General features: G+C 43.1%; 2 protein-coding genes across 2 annotated transcripts in view; one reads left to right on the forward strand and one right to left on the reverse strand.

Annotated features, from left to right (window-relative positions):
* Positions 1-3,543: 3,543 nt before the first annotated feature.
* On the forward strand, positions 3,544-11,079 carry LOC126997070 (uncharacterized transmembrane protein DDB_G0289901-like). Its single transcript, XM_050858118.1, has 4 exons — positions 3,544-3,853; positions 4,893-4,987; positions 8,321-8,414; positions 8,925-11,079. Exons 2-4 carry the CDS (start codon positions 4,894-4,896, stop codon positions 10,930-10,932), a joined length of 2,196 nt encoding a protein of 731 aa, XP_050714075.1. The 5' UTR covers positions 3,544-3,853; position 4,893; the 3' UTR covers positions 10,933-11,079.
* A 1,818-nt stretch (positions 11,080-12,897) lies between these two features.
* Positions 12,898-26,162, reverse strand: part of LOC126997071 (serine/threonine-protein kinase Kist-like) — a 29,539-nt gene continuing 16,274 nt past the window's right edge. Inside the window, exon 11 of the transcript XR_007751885.1 lies at positions 12,898-12,966. The gene's annotated coding sequence lies outside the window, so the exon portion shown is untranslated. The remainder of the gene's footprint in view (positions 12,967-26,162) is intronic.

Genomic DNA, 26,162 nt, shown 5'->3' on the forward strand with positions numbered 1-26,162 from the left:
GGTTTGCGTGAGTTATGATTCTTTCTCATTATTTTACTTAGAGGGGCCTTTAACCTAACCTAAAATAACCTAACCCAACCTAAGAAATATGACCCCCGCAGCTACCGGGTTAATATTTTTGAACAGCGTCGCGAGTGGAAATACACTGGGAATAACTGTTCTACGTAGATCGTTCCCCTTCTTGCACCTGGAAACTCCTCTCCACCTTTCCTCCTCCCGGTCAGGCTAGGTCACAGGCCCCTTCCCTTCCTGTACCTGGACACTTCCCTCCACCTTTCCTCCCTTCAGTTCACCTGGCGGAGGAGGAGGAGGAGGAGGAGGAGGAGGAGAGATGAAGTAGGAGGAGGAAAAGGAGAAGAGGAGGAGGAGGAGGAGGAGGAGGAGGAGGAGGAGGAGGAGAGATGAAGTAGGAGGAGGAAAAGGAGAAGAGAAGGAGGAGGAGGAGGAGGAGGAGGAGGAGGAGGAGAAAAAGGAAGAGAATAATAATAATAATGATATTAATAATAATAATAATAATAATAATAATAATAATAATAATAATAATAATAATAATAATAATAATAATAATAATAATAATAATAATAATAATAATAATAATAATAATAATAACAACAACAATAATAATAACAACACTAAAATGATAATAATAATAATAATAATAATAATAATAATAATAATAATAATAATAATAACAACAACAATAATAATAACAACACTAAAATGATAATAATAATAATAATAATAATAATAATAATAATAATAATAATAATAATAATAATAATAATAATAATAATAATAATAATAATAATAATAACCCTAACAAAAGGGAGGCACACTACATGGATGAGCCTTGCCCCCGTCAGCCTCACGCGGAGCAGCCCGCCTCCCTCTGACCACATGTTCGGGTGCTGCTTCACGGCCTCCTCCCTGACCACCGCCGGCGCTTGTGTCACTTATGTCGCTTAGCTCACTGGCGTCGTCGTTGGCCTGTGAGTTAATAGGTTTTCCTTTCCCTTTAATATCTCCAAATAACTAAGGTGATTGATGGATATGTTTTCACGTATAGATTCATGAATAAACGTTAGCAAAAATAAAGATAACTGTGGTGTTTCCCTTTCATGTTGTTCCTTTATAACCTCGTCACTGGATCGAAGTTTATTTAGTATTAAAAATCGTTCACTACGTTCGGTTTCCAGTAAGAATAAAGACAATTCCATGTACTGTTTCTCTTTTTGGGCCTCTTCAATTTCTTATCTTATTCGCTCTTGTTTGTTTCCACAAATAAGAGTTGATCTTTCATGTTTCCTGTAGCCAGGGTTGAAAAAAAAAAATTCGTGATTTTTTTTGAAGAAAAAAAATCGATTTATTTGATTTAAATCTTTTTATTTAAATCGAATTTTTTTTATTGAAATGATTTTTTTTTGCATTAATCCTTGTTTGTTTACAATGATTATTTCTTTCAGTCTTATGAGGCCATTTTCTTGTATTAAACTTGGCAATATTAAATGAGACCATAGTTTAATACACATTACCCATGATGAGTTTTCACATAAAAATCATAACTAGGACTAATAGTTTATTTGTTTTATGATTTTGATTTTTTTTTTTTTTTTTTTTTTGTAGGAGACGGCAATGATTCACTGGTGCCTGATTTGCTACAGGACCAGTACAGGACAAGTAGACTTGATACTAAGTTTTTTCCTCTACAACTGTTTCACATGTTCTTCCTTCTTATATATATATATATATATATATATATATATATATATATATATATATATATATATATATATATATATATATATATAGATATACTGAGAGAGTGGAAAGGTGGGCAGCATAGCCGTCTGTTAGCACCTGTCATTAACAAAACCATTTTATACTTGACACAACCATGTATGTTAAGTCAAATATATATATATATATATATATATATATATATATATATATATATATATATATATATATATATATATATATATATATATATATATATATATATATATATATATATATATATATATATATATATATATATATATATATATATATATATATATATATATATATATATATGTATGTGTGTGTGTGTGTGTGTGTGTGTGTGTGTGTAAATCATAAAAAAGTAAACTATTAGTCCTACTTATGATTATTATGTGAAAACTCATCATGGGTAATATGTATTAAACTATATATATATATATATATATATATATATATATATATATATATATATATATATATATATATATATATATATATATATATATATATATATATATATATATATATATATATATATATATATATATATATATATATATATATATATATATATATATATATAGGTGTGTGTGTGTGTGTGTGTGTGTGTGTGTATGGTGCCAGCGCCGCGTCAGGAGATCCAGAGGGACGTGGGTTCGAAACCTGGCCGCCACACAGCTGAGAGTTTTCAGTCACCGCCAAGTGGACCAAGACTACCCACATGCTGTCATGAAGACCACCTATCAACCCGGATCTCTAGATAACCTTTCCAAAGAGAGGCTCATAGATGAGCTCCGGGGGGCAGTATGAGCCAAAACAAGATGGCGCCACTATAAACATTCGCCCGCCCCACAACGGGCTGGGCCGACCATCAGGCCCCACCAGTGATGAAAGCCTAACGGTGCAATAGGCAGCGACGTTTTATATATATATATATATATATATATATATATATATATATATATATATATATATATATATATATATATATTTATATATATATATACACCTACGTATAATTTAAATCATTAGATAATTTACTCTTGATATAACACTTAAACCATTTTAAATACGGTACATTTGATTTTGATTTAAATCATGATTTTTTTTAACTCTGATTTAAATCGATTTAAATCACTTGATTTAAATCGATTTAAATCACTTGAGTTAAATAATTTGATTTAAATCAAAACAACCCTGCCTGTAGCTATTCCAAAACGCCCAGTTGATCTTATTCAATATTATTTCATTCCTTTCCCGGGGACCCATTTTCTGGTGAAACTCAAAGGGCCAAGGTACCATTCTGAGGAGTATTTAGGAAGATGATAAAAAAAAAAAAAATAGTTGGGAGGAGGCACCCTGTCTCCTGTATCGGTGAAACTGAGTCCCTCCTAGTCACCTCCCATGACACTCAGAGGGTTATCTACCTACATGGGGAGAAATAATGGGAGAATACGCTATAGGTGCGCGTGGCCTCGGAGCTCATCTCCAACTCACTGGCCCTTGAGTCTGTGGTGGAGAGGAACCCATTACCTTTGGTCACTTGGCTGATGTGACATCCGGGCTACTAGTTTACCTTCACCAGGTAACCAATTTATAGTTTGCCAAGAAAGAACGCAGGGGATTTATGGTAATTAAGAGATATTTTCAGGGAAAATCTCGTTTGGTCGACCGACAGTAGAGACATCTGGTGACATGAGCTTTACAAGTCGCCCATTAGAACGAAGCATGGCATAGGGATTAGCAAAGTATCTTGATTATCATGAGAAGCACGCCTCGTTAAGGTAATTGTTGACGCTGTTCCAGCGGCCGATGCAGGGAATGCGAGCGCTTGACTTCAACAGAAATAACGGCATGTTCAACCAACTACCAGGAAGCGGAAGGTGACCTGAGCACTTGAGTAGGAAAACAGGTAGGCAGCAAGGAGGGTCATGCTAGTGCTTCCGCGGTGGTGTCCCGGTATATAACCTGAGAAACGCTACGAACTGGCGTATAGAATTATTCTCTCTCACTGCAGGAGGAGGCGTCCGTGGCGAGCTCAACAAAGGAATACCACTACTGCATCCCAGCACACCTCGCCGCCCTTAAGGTAAGGCTACTCGTCTGTCCCAAGCTAAACTACAAGCGCCACCACATGGGCAGGAGCAGGAGCGATTAAACATTTATATAAACATAGAAGTCAGTTTTTTAATAGACATACAAAGATGAAGGGGTGCATAGAGGGATCCACAGAACTAAAATAATAACAGAATGAAAAGGAATAGACGGATAGAAGAGATGTTGCAAGACTAAAAAATCAAGTCACAACAAATAAGATAAACAGATAAATACATACCGATACAAAAGGGAAGAAAGGACAACAAATATGAAAGATGAAAGATATGGAACAACACACGGACAGACCGACTGACTGACATGTAGGCTCAACGCTGTTCTTCGAGGCACATCATTACTAAAAAAAAAGTGAACAGCTTTAATCGTAAATCTATTTTGTGATCGAAGAGTCAGTGAGCCACATACGCGTCAGTCATAACTTCTCTCCAGACCGAGGGAATGTAGTTTGGATGTCAGTGTCAGCGAGGTGTCGTGTTCAACATTTTTTTTTTAACTTGCACGAGACGGAGGCAGGTTCTCTTCATCTTCATCTTGCTCTCTCATCATTATTTCATATTCATTTTGCTTTGCAATCTACATTAATAACATTACCGCTGCCCCTCCCCCAGTCTCACTGAGTCCAAGAAAATGCCTTAGTCAGTAATACTCTGATTTTGCTTTTACTAGGCCATGAAATGCAGTCTTTGTCTCTTTGAGTTTTTTGAGCACAGCATCAATAACAATGGCAAGCAACTAATGAACTTATTTGCATAGTAATGTTTCCTGACTGGGTAACTAGAATAAAATTATTATTATAATTCATCATATAGGCAGGCACAGAGCGTCTCCAGACATTCTTAGGGGAGCCATTGTGGCCGGTCAGAATCTATAGCCAACTGGGCATGTTTTAACAGTAGCCTCTCTTCTCGCCTCAAGCAGCCCCTCCAACTCAGCCTATACCTCTACTAAACTTTAAAAGCAGAACAACAAGGTAGTGCCGTCACTTAAGTCCCTCTTTTCCTGTGGTGCCTCAGGATGGCGGGCGGAGCGGCCGTTCTGCTGGTGGGGTCTATCCTGGGACCGGCGGCAGCGTTACACCCGTACCTGTTCCCAGACCCGAGTGTCACCTGTAAGTGTTGTGTCTGTATACTTGTAACTGTTCAGTATATCATTCAGACCATAAGCTACACTTACCATTCCATAAAATATCGCAGAGCTACTCGTGTTTTATAGTTTGATGAGGCTTAGCAACAGCCCAGACCTAACACGCGAGCAGTGGAACATCCAACTTTCCAATACTGCCCGCCTTGTTAAGGCAAAACCCTCTCATGAGAGTAATAAAATACCTTTGAATAGGTTGTGTGTGTGTGTGTGTGTGTGTGTGTGTGTGTGTGTGTGTGTGTGTTCGCGTGCGTGCGTGTGGGTGTGAGCGTGCGTGCGTGCGTGCCTGTGTGTGTGTGTGTGTGTGTGTGTGTGTGTGTGTGTGTGTGTGTGTGTGTGTGTGTGTGTGTGTGTGTGTGTGTGTGTGTGTGTGTGTGTGTGTGTGTGTGTGTGTGTGTGTGTGTGTGTGTGTGTGTGTGATATATATATATATATATATATATATATATATATATATATATATATATATATATATATATATATATATATATAATAAAATTAACAATCAGACTGGTGTATAGAATTAAGGAACAGCCTATATGCATAAAGCTTTAAAATAGTGTCAACATATTTTGCTCTTGGCAGATTCACATCATTGCAATGTTTCTATACGTAATAGTTTCCTTCTTACACTCTATCTATTTCTCTCTAGTGTTCAAAGATTAGGTAGGAAGGTAAAGTTGGGGCCTTATGCTTAGCTGTTCATGGCCTCAGTGCACATCTCTGTCACTTTGGCACTTGAGCTTGTGGTAGGTAAGAACCCATTACCCATGGACACAGGACCAGTGTGACATCTGGGTTACAACAGTCAACCCCCCGATATATATATATATATATATATATATATATATATATATATATATATATATATATATATATATATATATATATATATATATATATAACGGTGGGACGACCTGAGGATGTACTTTTCCGATTTCCCGTGGACTGATTACTGATATCTATATATATATATATCTATATATATATCTATATATATATATATCTATATATATATATATATATATATATATATATCGGTGGAACGACCTGAGGATGTACTTTTCCGATTTCCCGTGGAATGATTACTGCTTCCAGGATAGAGACCCCCCTGTGTGTGCCCAGCGCATCACAGAGGTGATTGTCTCTGGAATGGAGGCATACATTCCACGTTCTTTCCCTACTCCTCATGCTAAAAAGCCTAGGTATAATCATGCTTGTTCTCGTGCTATTAAAGATAGATAGGCAGCCCACACAAGGTACTAGAGCCTTTGCACTCCTGCTAACCATGATATTATATTTCTGCCCGGAATCGTGCCAAATCTATTCTCCGACTTACCAAAAACTCCTTCATTAATAGAAAATGCCAAAACCTTGCTTTCTCTAATTCTTCCCGTGACTTCTGGCATCTAGCCAAAAACTATCTCCTCCAGTTTCACTTCTTCCTCTTTCCCTCCTCACCTTAACCCTGACGGTATCACCGCCGTCTCATCTATCTCAAAGGCTGAACTCTTCGCTCAAACTTTCTGTAAGAACTCCACCCTGAACGGTTCTGGGCATATTTCTCCTACTCATCCCCCGTCTGACATCTTTAAGCCTATTATTAAGATTCTTCATAATAATGTTTTCTATGCCCTCTCTGGCCTTAACTCTCAGAAGGCTTATGGACCTGATGAAGTGCCTCCTATTGTCCTTAAAAACTGTGCTTCCGTGCTGACATTCTGCCTGGTCAAACTCTTTCGTCTCTGCCTGTCAACATCTACCTTTCCTTCCTGCTGGAAGTACGCCTTCGTACAGCCTGTGCCTAAGAAGGGTGACCGTTCCAATCCCTCAAACTACCGCCCTATAGCTTTACTTTCCTGTTTATCTAAAGCTTTTGAATCAATCCTTAACCGGAAGATTCAAAAGCACCTTTTCACTTCTAACCTTCTATCCGATCGCCAGTATGGGTTCCGCAAGGGGCGTTCTACTGGCGATCTTCTTGCTCTCTTAACTGACTCTTGGTCATCCTCTCTTAGCCGTTTCGGTGAAACTTTCTCTGTTGGGCCAGACATATCGAAAGCCTTCGATAGAGTCTGGCACAAGTCTTTGCTTTCTAAACTGCCCTCTTTCGGATTCTATCCCTCTCTCTGTTCCTTTCTCTTCAGTTTCCTTTCCGGCCGTTCTATCTCTGCGGTGGTAGATGGTCACTGTTCTTCCCCTAAACCTATCAACAGTGGTGTTCCACAGGGCTCTGTCCTATCACCCACTCTCTTCCTGTTATTCATCAATGATCTTCTTTCCATAACAAACTGCCCTGTCCACTCATATGCCAATGACTCCACTCTGCATTATTCAACTTCTTTCAATAGAAGACCATCCCAACAGGTAGTATATGACTCCAGACTGGAGGCTGCAGAACGCTTAACCTCAGACCTTGCTATCACTTCTGATTGGGGTAGAAGGAACCTTGTGTCCTTCAATGCCTCAAAAACTCAATTTCTCCACCTATCAACTCGACACAATCTTCCAAACACCAATCCCCTATTCTTCGACAACACTCAGCTGTCACATTCTTCAACACTAAATATCCTCGGTCTATCCTTAACTCAAAATCTTAACTGGAAACTTCACATCTCCTCTCTCACTAAATCCGCTTCCTCGAGATTGTGCGGTCTGTATCGTCTCTGCCAGTTCTTCTCCCCCGCACACTTGCTATCCGTATACAGGGGCCTTGTCCGCCCTCGTATGGAGTATGCATCTCACGTGTGGGGGAGCTCCACTCACACAGCTCTTCTGGATAAAGTGGAGTCTAAGGCTCTTTGTCTCATCAGCTCTCCTCCTCTTACTGATAGTCTTCTACCTCTTAAATTCCGTTGCGATGTTGCCTCTCTTTCTATCTTCTATCGATATTTTCACGCTGACTGATCTTCTGAACTTGCTAACTGCATGCCTCCCCCCCTCCTGCGGCCTCGCCTCACACGACTTTCTGATCAAGCTCATCCCTATACTGTCCAAACCCCTTATGCAAGAGTTAACCAGCATCTTCACTCTTTCATCCCTCAAGCTGGTAAACTCTGGAACGATCTTCCTTCATCTGTATTTCCTCCTGCCTACGACTTGAACTCTTTCGAAAGGAGGGTATCAGGACACCTCTCCTCCCGAAACTGATTTCTCTTTTTGGCCACTCCTCTGTACTCTATCAGGAGCAGTAAGTAGCGGCCTTTTTTTTCATTAATATTTTTTATTTACGCCCTTGAACTGTCGCCTCTGCTGTTAAAAAAAAAAAAAAAAACACGTCGCTGCACCCCTCCCCCAACAGACCACTTCTACCCGGACCACATCACGAAGCCAAGGGTGGAGTGCCCAACCGAGGGGGTTTTCCCTCACCCAAGGGACTGTACCTATTACTACAGGTAAGAAATATTTCGGTACTCCTCAAATGCCAACTGTCGTTACCTATGTTATGATGAAAATGTGTATCAGGCACGTAAATCATTACGGAAAGCTGTCTTTATCAGTGCACGGTCTATATATCCTACACATTCTTCCTTTCCTTACTACCTAAATATTAAGGTTTATATAAACCTACACCTTACTGATGCCGTGCCTCTTGAAGCAGTGGAGCCAATGAGCCGGGAGCTGTAAACAAGTGTGAGGGGTTACCCGTGTTATCCCGAGTCTCTTGCCTCGAACTTCTGCACTCAAACCAAAACTTTTTGCACGGTCCTACACCTATTCATTAATATACTTCATGCTCCGTCCATAACCTTTTATACATCACTTACTAATAATAATAATAATACACCATTAATTCTCTTCATATAACTGAGACCGTAACAATTAGATATTCAAGATGTAGCACTGCATAACCTCTGCAGCCCAACACTATGGTTTTACTAATGGAATAACTCTCGCTGATTCAGGTGTGTGGACAAGTACAATACTGGTTACTTCTTCACCTTCTTCTTTAAATGTGAGCCGGGCACAGTCTTTGACGACAAGCTAGACCAGTGCGTGCATCCCTTCAACACTGCGGGACCGTGCGGCACTCAACCCCCCGACGCGCCCGTCAACCCCACGCCTCCAGACAAGAATAACAACTCTGGCGGCAACTCTGGCGGCAACTCTGGAGGCAACAACTCTGGCGGCAACAACTCTGGCGGCAACGCTGGCGGCAACAACTCTGGCGGCAACTCTGGAGGCAACAACTCTGGCGGCAACTCTGGCGGCAACAACTCTGGCGGCAACAACTCTGGCGGCAACTCTGGAGGCAACAACTCTGGCGGCAACAACTCTGGCGGCAGCTCTGGCGACAACAACTCTGGAGGCAATTCTGGCGGCAACTCTGGCGGCAACAACTCTGGCGGCAACTCTGGCGGCAACTCTGGAGGCAACAACTCTGGCGGCAACAACTCTGGCGGCAACAACTCTGGCGGCAACTCTGGCGATAACTCTGGCGACAACTCTGGCGGCAACTCTGGCGGCAACAACTCTGGCGGCAACTCTGGCGGCAACAACTCTGGCGGCAACTCTGGCGGCAACAACTCTGGCGGCAACTCTGGCGGCAACTCTGGCGGCAACAACTCTGGCGGCAACTCTGGCGGCAACTCTGGCGACAACAACTCTGGCGGCAACTCTGGCGACAACAACTCTGGCGGCAACTCTGGCGACAACAACTCTGGCGACAACAGCTCTGGCGGCAACAACTCTGGCGGCAACTCTGGCGGCAACAACTCTGGCGACAACAGCTCTGGCGACAACAACGCTGGCGGCAACTCTGGCGGTAACTCTGGTGACAACAACGCTGGCGGCAACTCTGGCGGCAACAACGCTGGCGGCAACTCTGGCGGCAACAACTCTGGCGGCAACAACGCTGGCGGCAACTCTGGCGGCAACAACTCTGGCGGCAACAACTCTGGCGACAACAACGCTGGCGGCAACTCTGGCGGCAACAACTCTGGCGGCAACAACGCTGGCGGCAACTCTGGCGGCAACAACTCTGGCGGCAACTCTGGCGGCAACAACGCTGGCGGCAACTCTGGCGGCAACAACGCAGGCGGCAACTCTGGCAGCAACTCTGGCGGCAACAACGCTGGCGGCAACTCTGTAGGCAACAACGCTGGCGGCAACAACTCTGGCGGCAACAACGCTGGCGGCAACTCTGGCGGCAACAACTCTGGGGGCAACAACGCTGGCGGCAACTCTGGCGGTAACAACTCTGGCGGCAACTCTGGCGGCAACAACTCTGGCGGCAACAACTCTGGCGGCAACAACTCTGGCGGCAACAAATCTGGCGGCAACAACTCTGGCGGCAACAACTCTGGCGGCAACAAATCTGGCGGCAACAACTCTGGCGGCAACAACTCTGGCGGCAACAACTCTGGCGGCAACAAATCTGGCGGCAACTCTGGCGGCAACAACTCTGGCGGCAACAAATCTGGCGGCAACTCTGGCGGCAACAACTCTGGCGGCAACAAATCTGGCGGCAACTCTGGCGGCAACAACTCTGGCGGCAACAAATCTGGCGGCAACTCTGGCGGCAACAACTCTGGCGGCAACAACTCTGGCGACAACAACTCTGGCGGCAACAAATCTGGCGGCAACTCTGGCGGCAACTCTGGCGGCAACTCTGGCGGCAACAACTCTGGCGGCAACAAATCTGGCGGCAACTCTGGCGGCAACAACTCTGGCGGCAACAAATCTGGCGGCAACAACGCTGGCGGCAACAAATCTGGCGGCAACAACTCTGGCGGCAACAAATCTGGCGGCAACTCTGGCGGCAACAACTCTGGCGGCAACTCTGGCGGCAACAACTCTGGCGGCAACAAATCTGGCGGCAACAACTCTGGCGGCAACAACTCTGGCGAAAACAACTCTGGCGGCAACAACTCTGGCGGCAACAACTCTGGCGGCAACAATATTTATTATTAACTCTAACAACAAACTTAACAACTCTAGCAGCAGTAACAACCTAACAACAGCCTTAACAGCCCAAGAAATAACAAACAACAGCAATAAGAACAACAACAATAACGACAATTGTTCAAGCAATAACATCCCTAGTAATTTAAAACTCCAACCACTATCAACACTAACAACAAGAACAACGAGAGAGAGAGAGAGAGAGAGAGAGAGAGAGAGAGAGAGAGAGAGAGAGAGAGAGAGAGAGAGAGAGAGAGAGAGAGAGAGAGAGAGAGAGAGAGAGAGAGAGAGAGAGAAAAAAAAAAACTCTTTCCCCAAGAAGCCATTTTTTGTATGAGGTCAGAGTATCCCTCCATATGGGGCATTTCATTTATACATCTATTGCTTTGTTCTTGATCCGTCTTTGCCATAACATAAGCAACCCGCATTCTCTTGACCTTCCGCATACGAGAGAAAAATAAATGGAGGAACCTTGCCGCCTGTCATTCTTTACGAGGTCAGCTGCTGTCCTCAGTCGCCGCCGTGTGTTGGTGCTGCCGGTGACCCGTCTTACTACGCTCAGCCTTTCTACGGTAGTGTTGCTTCACGGCCACGCTCAATAAGTCATCGTCGAGGCGGCCACCAGTGTCGCTAGGCGTATTGGCGTCGTTCCAAACATGCTTTTATTTGTGTGCTTATTATTTATTAAGAATTAAAGTACCCAATGAAGATGTAACTTGTACGTTTTGATGGTTCGAGATAGAAAATAAATATAATGCAGTTTTTCCCGTGTGTCTTTGTGGCTTTGTGAAGGTTGTACGACACTCTTTATCAATTACTTTTTTCAAATATGAAGCAAGATGATTTTGTCCTGATCACTATCTCTGGTGCCTTTCTCTTCCTCCTTAGACAAGGGAAGTTTGCTGCCGGCCTTTTATACATTTTACCTTTTACTTTGCCTCGTGTCCTTCCCCGTTAAAAAAGATAGATGAAAAGAACAACTCTTTATAGTCATTCTTTGTAACGTTCAAGCGCCCACCATATTACAAGTATTACTGCCTTTAAGAGGAACAGCAGTGCGTGACCGGTACCGAAGACAGGGAAGGTGGCCGCAACAAGCAGGGACGCAAACAGGCAGGTAGGTAGGCGCGGATGGATTGGGCAAGAATGGTGGGAAAGAAAACTTATACATACAGACGAACCTAAGGACCCAACACTATTTCCTGCGGCACGCCACCACTGACACGAACCAAGCAGTAGCTTCATCATAACGGTCTGCTGTAAAGTCACTGGACCGCACACATATCAGCCATTATATTCATCCCGCAAAGCCTAGGGAACGTAGTCCGATATAGCAGGAACCCTGTCCAACGTTTTCTCCGACAGGATTTCATACCAAGCAATCTTGAAGTCTTGCTCTAACAAGGTATTTCTGTTATGATTTTCCCTTCCGGGGGGCACCTATTTCTATCGCTCCTCTGGTATTTAGCGCTCATTCTTGGACAGGGCAGGTTACGTTAGGTTAGGTTAGGCATAGATGAGGTCACTGAGGATAATTTTGAGTGGGTATCACAATGAGAGTATTTTCCAGAACGCCGCGTGGTTAGTTTCGAAGCTACACCCGAGCGTCATCACTCAGGGACCACACGCCCGTAGAGGGATTGAGAATATGCTTCGGGGCCACACTTCCTTGTTCCCGGGGTCTCGTGAGTAACGGAGAGGCTGTGGGAGGTCTAATACGTCCAGAGACACGCCGGAACGCCTGTACATAATTTATGACTCGAGGTGGGCGAAGCGCTTCACCGCGGGATGATAAAGCATAAAGGTGCCCGGTGATGGGGGGAGAGAGAGAGAGAGAGAGAGAGAGAGAGAGAGAGAGAGAGAGAGAGAGAGAGAGAGAGAGAGAGAGAGAGAATTGTACCACACCCTCAGTTCTTATCTTTATTGAGCCTATTTATCAAAAGATGAGGACATAAATACCTTTCGTGGCAGCAGCTTAAGGTAGGCGCGGGGAATAGTTAAGATTCTCACAGTCTTGGATTTTCTACACGCTCGGCGACAAGCCTATACCTACCGGCAAATAAAAGATCAACACATTACATTAGTATATTATAACGCTTTACACACATAAGACATAGCTACTGCTACTACTACTACTACTACTACAACTCCTACTACTAAATATTTGTCTTTCTTGCAGATGAACTATGCTGAAACTTCCACCCAGACATGCAGAGACATTAGGATCTCTCTCTCTCTCTCTCTCTCTCTCTCTCTCTCTCTCTCTCTCTCTCTCTCTCTCTCTCTCTCTCTCTCTCTCTCTCTCCAAATAAGCATCTACATCATCACATTAATTTCAGTCTCCGTCCTGCCCCGTTCCATATATGTACAAGTTTAATGAAATACAAGATTCGCATTGAGAGAGAAGCTAAAAATGTCGAGTGATTTACCGCTGTAGTACCTTTTCAAATCATTTCTCTCTCTCTCTCTCTCTCTCTCTCTCTCTCTCTCTCTCTCTCAAGGAAGAAGGAAAGTGCAAGATAAGGTATGATTGGGTGAAATTAGAGTCCATGGCAGTGAGAGCAGGAAAGAAAGAATGGAAGACGAAGGAATAGGGAGAACGAGAATAGCAGGGGAAGAAGAGGATGAAATGAGATGGAATAAAAGCGAGATAAGGTAAGATGGGAGAAATTAGGGTGCATGAGAGTGAGGGGGGGAGATAAAAAGAATAGGAAGAGAGAAACAAAGAGAGAGATGGAAGACAGTGTGAGATGAGATATATAAATGGAAGAAAGAGAAAGACAGAAATATATGAGTGAAATGAGAGGGTGTAGGAGGGTAGAAAAGGGAGACGGTGAGATGGAAGAGCAAGATAGAGAAGCTGAGAGAGAAACCGGCGAAATGGGAGGAAATAAAGGCAGAAAAAATGAGATATAGGAAACCCCGTTGAAAATAAGAGAATGAAATGAGAGTATGTAGGAGGGTTGGCGAGGGAGACGGCGGGGTAGAAAAGTAAGACAGAGAAGTTGAGAGAGAAACCGGTAAAATGAGAGGAAAGAAATGAGAGTAAAAAGAGAGATAAGATACTACGATGATAAAAAGAGATACAGGAAAAGGAGAAATCAGAGAAGGAAGAAACCGGGTAGTACAAGGGATAGAGAGAGTAGGATATAGAGAGTTTATAAGAGGGAAAACCGGAGAAAGGAGAGGAAAGAAATGGCAGTAAACGTGAGAGATAGGTTACTTTGATGATAAAAAGAGATACAGGAAAAGGAGAAATCAGAGAAGGAAGAAAGAGGGGAGTGCAAGGAATAGAGCGAGTAGGATAGAGAGTTTATTAGAGGAAAAATCGGAGAAAGGAGAGGTAAGAAACGGCAGAAAACGTGAGAGATTAGTTACTACGGGGATAATAAGAGTGGAGGAGCTGGAAAAAGGGAGAAGCGGGCACAAAGACTGGACAGAGAAAGTATCAGAGGTCATTAGTTCTAAAACCGGAGGAATGAGACGAAAGAAATGCAAGAATAAGTATGAGATGGAATACTTCGGTGATAGTAGGAAAGAGGCAGCTAAAGGAGGAGTTATTAGAGAAGGGAGGAAGCGAGCACACAGACTGAGCAGAGAAGGGCATTAGAGGCAACTCCCAACAGGTATGTAAGACGCTAACGCCCTGTACTGGGAGAAGGATGCCCCGTGAAAAGTGCCGAATATGGAAAGTTATGGACGATGAAAACGACCCAACTTGTATTTTTTATGTGAGAAAGAGACATAGGTAGATAGATACATAAATAGAAAATATGAATAAAGAGGAAGGAAAAGAAAGAGTTATGGCTTAGACAGATAGGTGAATAGGGAGATATATAAAGCGGGAGAGAGAGAGAGAGAGAGAGAGAGAGAGAGAGAGAGAGAGAGAGAGAGAGAGAGAGAGAGAGAGAGAGAGTGCAGGAGGGGATAAATCATAACCCCATGAGGTATAGTAGATTCACATACTAAATAATACTCCTTAATGTTTTGTACCGTTTCGAATCTCTCTCCCATATATCGTTCCTTCCTCTTCCTCCTCTTCCTATCCCCTACTCTTTCTCCTACACTCTCCTCCTCATTCCTTACTTTCCCTCCTTCTCTCCTCCCCTCTTCTTCCTATTCCTTTCTCTCCATTCTCTTCCTTTATTTCCCTCCTCTTCCTTCTCTCCTTCCCTTTCCTTTCTCTGCCTCCACTTCCTACCCCTCCCCTTACCTCTCTTCCCATTCTCTTCCCAAACATCATTTTCTCCTCCCCTTTCCTCTCTATTTGTTTCTCTCCCTCCTCTTTCTCTTCACCTCTCCTCCATTCTTTCCTCTACTTCTTCTTTCTACCCCTCCTCTCCTTCCCCTGTACTCTTCTTTCTCCTTATCTCCCTTTGTATCTCACTCCTCTTTCTCTTCCCTCCCTTTCCTTCACTTTTCTTCCTCCCCTCACCTCTCACTCTTCGTCAGGTTCATTCTTCTCGCTCTTGTTCCTCCATCTTCTTATCTCCTCTCCACCTCTCTTTCTCTCTCCACCTTTCTTCTCATGTATCTTCGTCCTTCATTATCTTCAAGGTGGAAAAAAAAACTTACGGGACTAGGGAACGAAAACATAAAGAAAGGAACACCACCAACCTTTTCTTTGTTAATTTTTTGCAAGTGTATAAGACCCTACATCACGACTCTCTCTCTCTCTCTCTCTCTCTCTCTCTCTCTCTCTCTCTCTCTCTCTCTCTCTCTCTCTCGATATATATATGATTCGTGTTTTTTTTATTGCTTGCATCCTCCTCCTCCTCCTCCTCCTCCTCCTCCTCCTCCTCCTCCTCCTCCTCCTCCGCCTCTCAAGTATGGGTCACGCCCTTACCTACCCGACTCCTCCTCTTCATGTCCTCCTGAGCACGTTAACGCCCACTATAGAGAAGGAGGAGGAGGGGAGGAGGAGGAGGAGGGCAAAGAGGACGAAGAGGTGAAGGTGAAGGTGAAGGCGAAGGTGAAGGAAGTTAACGAGGACTCGGACGAAAAAAAAAGTATAATGCTAAAATAAATAGTGATGAAAAAAGAATAAAATGTAATAGGATAAGAAACAAATTAATATAGTAGTAGTAGTAGTAGTAGTAGTAGTAGTAGTAGTAGTAGTAGTAGTAGTAGTAATAGTAGTAGATCTAGTCGTGAATATGGAATAAGTGCAATGTGGAGTAGCTTGGAGTCTGTCTCGTAAGGATGTGGAGTATTCATGAGTCAGGAGATGGCGTGGAGTTTACAAGGTTGGTGTTAGCATGTGGAGTAAAGAGGCTGGAAGGGTCAGGAGTGGGCTTGGTCTAGGCTAGTATGTGGAGTAGAGAATACCATAAGTACATAAGGAGTCTACATGAGGTCGGTTGGTGTGTACAAGGAGCTCCTGTAAGCCTAACCCAAGCTTACCTCACTATCCATGAATTTATCCAACCTCTTCTCCCAGAAGAGATTCACCCATAATTTTGGTGATGTTAGTTAGGGCCGAAAGGTGGATGATGTTTGTTATATTTTTATCTCCTTGATGTCGTGTTTTTTCTATTCAAGGGGCGAGGATAGCCTGAAGCATTTAAATTTACATTCTCTACAAAGGCGAAGGTTACAAGGAGACTTGACCAAAGGGCTTTAATAAAGGGGATGTTAAATAGGGTTTTGGTTGTAAAAGAACCGGGTAGAACACGTAACAGTGGCTTTAAGTTAGATAAATTCAGATTCAACAAAGACATAGGCAAGGATTGTTTTACCAATAGAGGCGTGGATAAGTGGAACAGGCTTGACAGTCATGTTGTAAGTGCCTTGTATAGACCAACCGGCCTCTTGCAGACTCCTTACGTTATGTTCTTAGCAGTAGCACTAGTAGTAGTAGTAGTAGTAGTAGTAGTAGCAGCATATAGTAGTAACAGTCGTAGTAGTAACAACAAAATACTATACTTCTACTACTACTAATAATAATAATAATAATAATAATAATAATAATAAGACGATGATGATGATGATGATGATGAAGAAAAAGAAGAAAAAGAAGCATAAAAAAATCAACAACAACAACAATAAAGTCCAGAGCACGCTAACCTTCCCTTCCTGCCCCTGCCTCAACATCTAATGAGGCGCCGAGCCCTTTACACCCTCGTGCGTCGCTCAAGATCGGTTGGATAAGACGCTCAAGTGGTGTCAGTGGCTACAAAGGCGGCTTGGAATCTATTCATGGCTGTGTTAGTCCTGATGTTTATAGGGGTCAGGGAGATGATATTATGTGCCTCATTCTCCTCACAGTAGGGGCTCGAATTCATCTTTGTTTATTTAGTAATTTATTTATTTCTCTCATATATCTTTCTTCTCATCTTTATGCTTTTGTATTTCTTTTATTTTTTTTCATTTTCTTTCTTTCGTTTCTTTCTATAGTCAGCTTTATTCTTATTACTCTTGTGTTTTGTCAGATGCGGTGGCTGAGTGGTCAGTGTGCCGGCGCGATGTCCTGGAGGACCCGGGTTCAAGTCCCGCCCGCCGCTACAAGACAACTTTCAGTATTCGTCGAGTGGCATCAGACTACCCACATGCTGTCCTGATGACCACCTGTCAACCCGGACTCCAGCAAAACTCTCTACAGAGGAGCAAAGATGGGTTCCAGGGAGAGGGGGTGGCAGCATAAGCCAACCAAAATGGCGCTATATACATACATATATATATATATATATATATATATATATATATATATATATATATATATATATATATATATATATATATATATATATATATATATATATATATATATATTCATATCAATAAAGAAAACTTGCCTGCGCCACTAACGGCCTGGGACCGACCAGCAGGCTCCATTGAGAAGCCAATCGACGCTATAGCTCGAACGTAATAGAGTAAAAAAAAAAAAATAATAATAATAATAAAAAGAATAAATAGAACCTACGGGCACTACAGGCCGAACGCTTTTATTTTTTAATTCTTAGTAAATTTGTTTTTTTGTTTTTATCTTCATAATTTTTATTACATCGTTTTCTGTTTTTGCGTTTCTTTTTACAGTTCTTAATTTTTACAGGCACTTTTACAGGCCTACCACCCTCATTGTCTCTTTCCCCCTTTGTGTGCCATTATCATTATTTTCCTCGACCTTTATTTCATTCTCTTCATATTCTCTTTTTCTCTTTTGAATTTCTTTCACTCTTCTCTTCATTTTACCTTTACAATTTTCTCGTTTTTTATCCCATAATTTCGCCTCTTATCTTTACCTTTACATATATTTGCGTTTGTATACATCACTCTCTGCTCTCCTAAATCTACGTCTATCGCAATCTCTTTCCTATCTTTATTACTCTCTCTCTCTCTCTCTCTCTCTCTCTCTCTCTCTCTCTCTCTCTCTCTCTCTCTCTCTCTCTCTCTCTCTTATAAGCGTAATTAATTGATAAAAACTAAAAAATCTCTCTCTCTCTCTCTCTCCCCCCCACCTACCGAGGATACGTATAAAAGATTAAATATAGACATCTAGCAAATAAACAAAGGAGAAAGCCGTGGGTGCATGTGTAGCCGAGAAGAAAACAATGCAAGAGACCTGAGAGGTTAATGGCAAATAAATTTCAATAAATCTCAACAAAAGGAAGAAGACGTGGCATATTAAGACGTAAGCCCGACAGAAGAGAATGGGAAGTGAAGGACAATGGAGAAGGAAGGGACTCTGACACTATGAATGAGGATTGATGAAAGAAAAGGTGAATAGAGGGAAGATGACGCGATATATATATGAAAACCGATACAGGAGGATGGAAAATATTATAAAAAAATGATACGGAAAAAGAAAAACTGAAAGAAAATTACGCATCAGAGAAAAGAAGAAGAAATTATACCAATAAGACGTGAATATGATGAGACAAGGTGAGAAATTAAGACTCAGTGAACGAAAGAATTAAAGAAAATAGAAGAGGATGGAAAATATTATAAAAAAATTATGCGGAAAAAGAATAACTGAGAGAAAAATGCGCATCGGAGAAATAAAGAAGAAAAAACAACAATAAGACGTGAATATGATGAGACAAGGTGAGGAATTAAGACTCAGCGAACGAAAGAATCAAAGAAAAAAGAGGAGGATGGAAAATATAAAAAAAAGAACTAAGAGAAAAATACGCATAAGAAATAGGAAGAAAAAAAGTAGCAAGAAAAAGACGTAGAAATAATGAGATAAGATTCGAAATTACGACTCAGCGAACGAAAGAATCAAAGAAAACAGAAGAGGATGGAAAATATTATAAAAAATCGACGATAAGGAAAAGGAAGAACTAAGAGAAAAATACACATCAGAAATAGGAAGAAAAAAAGTAACAAGAAAAAGACGTAGAAATAATGAGATAAGATTCGAAATTACGACTCGGCGGACGAAAGAATGAATGAAAGAATAAACAACACAAAACGAAAATATTAAAAGGTGAAGATAAACAAAAAATTAAAGAATAAAAACAAAATAAACGAAGAGAAGCAATGAACCCCAAGCAGACAGACAAACGACTGAAGGAAAGACAGGAGAAACCAGCCAACACAAACAAGCACAGAATAAACGAACAAGCGGTTACACCCAAATCATGGCCTACATAGTGAAACAAAAAAGCTTATAAATTCGCCACGATCAATAAAATGGGTGTATGTGCAAACAGATATGATCAGAAGTGTTGGGCGATGCTTCAAAGAGGTTCAAAGGCCGCCGACACGTTTTTGTTATGTTTTTTCTTTTCCCGTGTTACAATTCCAGGGTGAAAACTGTAACATGACACGAAAACAAACAACGCCATAAGAAAAAAAAAACAAATATTAAAGTGGGTCTGTAAGATGGATTGAGAGAAAGACGGAGAGAATGAATATATACCCAAAAATATATATATCTCCCAGTTCCCCACTAACCTCGAAAAAAGAGAGAGAGAGAGAGAGAGAGAGAGAGAGAGAGAGAGAGAGAGAGAGAGAGAGAGAGAGAGAGAGAGAGAGAGTACAAGAAGATACAAAGAGAGAGAGATACCTTTCCCCCACCCCCTAAATCTCCCCTTCCATGCTAATGCAGTCCGGTCGTTCCCCTTACTTATCACGGCACGATTCATCCAGGACAACGGTATGAAGCACAACCTCTTTTGGTCCGCCTCGCTCGTGTTTTCGGGCTACTGAACAATGACGAACCCTCCTACCCATTCTCCCACCCATCCACCAGTATGTGTGTGTGTGTGTGTGTGTGGTGACGGATCGAGGCCACTGGAGGACATGCAGGTAAGAAAGGACGAGTTTTCTGTATATCATTACTACCACGGTGCAAGGCGGGGCAAAGGAATCCTGGATACACACCTACCTGACTCACATACCAACTAACCCTACCTACCCACCTACCTTTCCTCCTTGTTTCCTTACTCCCCCAGCTTTCTTACTATCTTCCTGCCTACCTGAGCTGTCTATCCTAATTACCTTTCTACCTATCTTTCTTCTCTACTTCCTTACTCGTGTCTACATTCCAATTTACTATGCATTGTTTCTCCTTCCCTTCCTCCCTATTTCCGTGAACCGCATCTTCTATTTAACTCTATACCTTTTCTTCTTACCTCCCTATCTATCCTAATTACCTTTCTACCTATCTTTCTTCTCACTTCCTTAAACCCGTGTCTACATTCCAATTTACTATGCATTTTTTCTCCATTTCTTCCTCCCTATTTCCGTGAACCGTATCTCCTATTTAACTATATACTTTCTCTTCTTACCTCCCCCTTTACCTATTTCCGCAAACATATGTATCTATTCTTCCTTATACGAATTTTTCTTTCATTAGTCATTTACTCTCTCTCTCTCTCTCTCTCTCTCTCTCTCTCTCTCTCTCTCTCTCTCTCTCTCTCTCTCTCTCTCTCTCTCTCTCTCACAATTTCTCCCTACCTAGTTCTTCTTACTAATCTATCGTCCCTTCCCCTCGTAGCTACATATCAGTTAACCATACACACCTTCTCCTTACCTCCTCATCTACTTCCGTAAACATATCAATCCGTCTTCTCCTTATACGTATCTTCCGTTACTCTACCTTACGCAATACCTCGCTACCTAGTTCTTCTTATCTATCTATCGTCCCCTTACCTCGTGCCCATATACCAAATAACTACTTAGCCTTTCTATTTATCTTCCGTAAACACATCGGTCTATCCCCTTCCTTATACATATCTTCCATTAGTCATTTACCTTTCGTACTTTATCCCTCCCTATCTATCTCCCCTATACCCATTAACGCATGTATCTATCTATATGAATGAATGGACAGACCAGCCGGTGGATTGATAAGAACCCAGAATTATGTAACGTTGCAGCGTCGCCCCAAGATATTGACTGGAAGGAAAATGAAGGAAAAGGGAAAGAAAGGAAGAGAGGTAAAGAAAATTAAACAAAGGAGAGAACGGATGGAATGAGAAAAGGAAGACGGGGTTAAAAAGGTATGTAAATGATTTGGGGAATGGAAACACAGGAAAATGGATGAAAGGGAAATATAAAAGGAAAGGTAAGCTAAGGATACAGAGAGCCCTCGGTTTTGAATATTAACAGAACCTTTGATACTCGAGGCAGCGGCATCATTATATCAAGGGAATAGTAAGAAGGGGAAGTGGGTTAGTGGAGAAGGTACAGGTGGGGGGGAGAGGAAAAGCTAGTAGGAAGGTGTAGTTGTATGGTGTAGGTTCGTTAATTGTTCTGGTGTAGATCTTGTTTCTCGGGCACCTCATTTGCATACCCCGGCGTGCTGGGGGAGTGTGTATCCGGGATGGTATTCTCGGACACTTCCGCTTCTCACATCAACTATTTCCAAAAGCCAAAAAGGTCAGTTGGGTTCTAAGGAGTGTTTTTTAAGGGTTCATGGCGCAGAAGAAGGATCAAACTACCACCAGGGTTATAAAACTACCCCTGGAAATGCCCAAAACTCCTACGAAAGCCTTGTCAAATATGTGTTTCTTAGGTTCATGGCACAGAAGAAGGGTCAAACTACCACCAGGGTCATTAAACTACCCCTGGAGATGCTCAAAACTCCTACGAAAGGTAAAGGTAAAGTTGAAGGCATACGCTGTAGCAGCGCGTGGCCTCGGTGCTCATCTCCATAACATTGACCCTTGAGCCTGTGGTGGGAGGGAGCCCATTACCCCGGGACACAGGGCCAGTGTGACATCCGGGTTACCACAGTTTACCTTCCCCAGGTTTCCCCAGGTACCCATTTATCGACCAGCCCGAGAGGGAGGATGAACAGCGGGGTGAGCAGCACGCCGACTGCCCGGCCCAGGATTCGAACCCGGGCCCGCGGAGTAGAAGCCAGGCACGCTGACCACTAGACCACGGAGGCGTATAACTTACGAAAGCCTAGTCAAATATGTGTTTCTTAGGTTCATGGCACAGAAAAAGTGTCAAACTACCACCAGGGTCATAAAACTACCCCTGGAAATGCTCAAAACTCGTACGAATGCCTTGTCAAATATGCGAGTTGGGGCGCCGAAATGTTTAAGAATATGGCCCCTGGTTTGTGTTTAAAGAGCTAAGCCAAGCATCTCTGGACGCATCTCACCCTCCCACGTGACTATGTGTACTCGCCCTCTTCAAGAAATGTATGCACTCGTCCTCGTCCTTCTAGAGCTAAACAAATAAGGTTAGCACGTTGTAGGTACTCGCTTCCCCCACAATAACAAGATGATTATGTGCGTCTGTATCTGTATAGGCAGTACTTTCCTTCTGGACTAACAATATCATTACATAGTCGCTTGAAAATGTATGCTATAACGGGCTTTTTATATCTTTGTTTTTGTTTCTGTAAAAAAAGTATATGAAAAACTTGGTGAAAAAATATGCAACAAAATATAAGGTAACGGCAAAAACATCACATCCTACTAAATCGGCTTCCTCGAGATTGGGCCTTCTGTATCCTCTCCGTCAGTTCTTTTTCTTCAGCACAGATGCTGTCCATAAACGGGGACCTTGTCCGTCCTCGTATGGAGTATGCATCTCACGCTCCACACATACATCCCTTTTGGACAGGTTCGTCACATCAACTCCCCTCCTCTCAATGACCATCTTCTACCTCTTAAATTCCGCCGCATTGTTGCCTCTCTATCTTCTACCGATATTTTCTTGTTGACTGCTCTTCTGAACTTGCTAACTGGATCCTCCCTCCTTTCCGCGGCCCCGCTGCACTCGACTTTCTACTCTTGCTCACCCCTATACTGTCAAAATCCCTTATGCAAGAGTTAACCAGCATTTTCATTCATTTATCCCATTTGCTGGTGAACACTGGAACAGCCTTCCTTTATCTGTATTTCCTCCTGCCTATGACTTGACCTCTTTCAAGAGAGGACTGTCAAACATCTCTTCTCTCGAAATTGACCTGTCTTTTGGCCTCTTGTTATAATTTTTTGTTGTTGAAGCAGCGCTTGGCGGGCTTTTTATTAACACTTTCTCTCATTGCCCTTGTGCACTGAAGCCCTTGCAGCTGCCTCCCTTCCTTAAAAAAAAAAAATAATAATAATAATAATAAAAAAACTAACTTATTAACCGACGACTACTACGTACAACTACTGCTACTACATCGCTAGCATCAGGGAAACACCAACACAAAACGGCACCCTGGACAGAGAAACAAGGACAGTCCTATGTAAGAGAAGGCAGCAGGCGGCGAGACAGGTTACGTCAGGGCTTGGCTGGGCAGGGGAGAGCAACACATGTCAACCACGCGACAGGGCTATCTGACTAAGGAGGAGGGGGAGGAGGGGGAAGAATAGGAAACAATGAACCCTAACCGCTAGTCTGTCGTCGAGGCCCACAAACAAGTTCTCGTGAGGAGGGAGAAAGGGAGAAGAGGGAGGAGGAAGGGAGAATGAAATGGGAAAAGCGAGAATGCGGAAACGAGATAACAAGAGGTATTCGGAGAGAGCGCGAGCGAGAGGAAAAGAAGGAAAGGGAGAAGGATGTAGGGGATGATTATGAGGGAAAGAAGGAAACAAGAATCAAATGGGAAAAGCGAGAAAGCGGAAACGAGATAGCAAAAGGTATTCGGAGAGAGAGAGAGAGAGAGAGAGAGAGAGAGAGAGAGAGAGAGAGAGAGAGAGAGAGAGAGAGTGCGCGCTAGGATAAAAGGAAGGAGGGTGAGACATGTAGGAGTGGGAGTGCCAAGAGAAAGAAGGTCGCAAAAATTGTCCTATAAAAAAATCAACCATCTGAGGTCCAGCCCGCTGAACCGAAGACGTGCGCTGAAGACGAATGGGGCGCCGATGCAAAAAAGGCAAGTAAATAAGCGGGTGAAGCACGTCGCCGCGTTGTCTTGCCCAGAAATTTGACGCCGCGGGAGTGAAAATCCCGCCGATGCGTTTTTGCTTACCCTCGACAATAACTCTTCGAACAGGACTCGCCCTGGCAAGTGTAGACGAGCTGCCTTTTGGAGAAAACTTACAAGGAGGGAGTGACAAGGAAGTTTCCACGAAGTTTCTACCCAACCACCGAAGGAAGGACGCAAGGAAGCAGGGTATAATTTGCATAAACGTGTGAGCGACCTACACAAGGCCCTACATGCATACCTTCCCGAGAAATTACTCTCTTGGTATACTATCTTGGAATTCCCCACCCGAGTCCCACTTTCTATCCTCTTTCCCTTAATGGGCCGTATTACAAAACATTTCGTCGCCCAAGTTCACATATTTGACAAGGCTTTCGTAGGAGTTTGCGGCATTTCCAAAGTAGTTTTATGACCCTGATGGTAGTCTGACCCTTCTTTTGTAACATGAACCTGAAGAGACACTTATTAGAACCCGAATGATCCCCACTTTGACCTTTAGAAATAGTTGATGTGACAAACGAATGTGTCTTATCATACCGATCTTAAGTTACGATCCATGTTTCCGTCCATGAGCAGACGTTATGCTAAGTAAAGACTAAAAGGGCCAACGCAAATATGGTAAGTCAGGTTGTAAATGGGTCATGATGGCACGTATCCGCTTTGGGCTTCATATTACATTCCCTCGCGTCCCGAAAGGAGGGAAAGCTGAAAAAGACTTGTGGAACGAAAAAAAAAGGAAAATCGGCGAAGCACACTTTAATAATTATAGTTTCCACTCGGCTTCGCCCGTTTTTCGTGACCGATGTGCAACACTTGAGTTTTATGAAGCTTGTTTATGAACGCTTATGTTTGCTGCCATACCTTTTGAAACTGGCCATTACTAGAAGTCTCTCTCTCTCTCTCTCTCTCTCTCTCTCTCTCTCTCTCTCTCTCTCTCTCTCTCTCTCCTGGCAGATATGTATTGCTAGCTACACACACACACACACACACACACACACACACACACCGCTCCGTAGCTCAGTGGTTAAAAACTCTGCGCTGCCAGGCTTCGCGGCCTGGCAGGCGGAGGTTCGAGCCCCGCTCAGGCCGGGATTTTTCCGCTGACAAGGAGTGGTTACTGTCCCCCCTTGAGCGAGGGGTATGGGGTGTGTGGCGTGTGAAAGTCCTGGCAGCACCCAGAGATTATGATGAGCTTGCTCTGTCGGGAGGGTACTTGATGGTGACTGCGAGTACACACACACACACACACACACACACACACCACTCCGTGGCGCAACTGGTTAGAGCGCTGCGCTGTCAGGCTTCACGGTCTGACCGGGCGGCGGTTCGAGCCCGCTCAAGCCGGATTCTTTCCGTTGACTAGGAGTGGTTACTGTCCCCCCTTGAGGAAAGGGAACGGGGTTTGTGGTGTGTGAGGTCCTGCCAGTACCCAGCGATCGACGATGAAGAGCATTTGCTCATGTCGGGAGGGTACCTGCTGGCGATTACGACTCCAACTCGCGATCAGGCCGCGGTGAATTACACGCGCGCGCGGGCTCGCGAACCTGAGAAACCCGACGCAAGAAAATAAAGTTAGTTAACAATATAAACACTACAACATGTTGGAATGTAGTCCTTCCAACACGAGAGGGTGAGGAGCGGGGCAAATGCATTTGTTTCCTTTGTTGTGGTTCCATAAGTTGCCCAGATAATAAGAGACGAACACATGCTTAATGCTGCAGGAACTGACTGATACTTGCATCCACATTCTCGGGCATAAAAGGCAGGGGGAAGTAAGCCTAACTGACGTGAAGGCGGTAAACCTGTTGCAGCAGCGTAAGCGATGCATCACTCGTTTTATGGGAGCAGGACTCAGACACTGCCGAACAATGAGGCGCCAAATGACTGTATTGATGCAAGTTGCTCCTGTTACCCGACACAC

This window comes from Eriocheir sinensis, chromosome 11 (assembly GCF_024679095.1).
Source record: "Eriocheir sinensis breed Jianghai 21 chromosome 11, ASM2467909v1, whole genome shotgun sequence".
In the NCBI taxonomy this organism is placed as follows: domain Eukaryota; kingdom Metazoa; phylum Arthropoda; class Malacostraca; order Decapoda; family Varunidae; genus Eriocheir; species Eriocheir sinensis.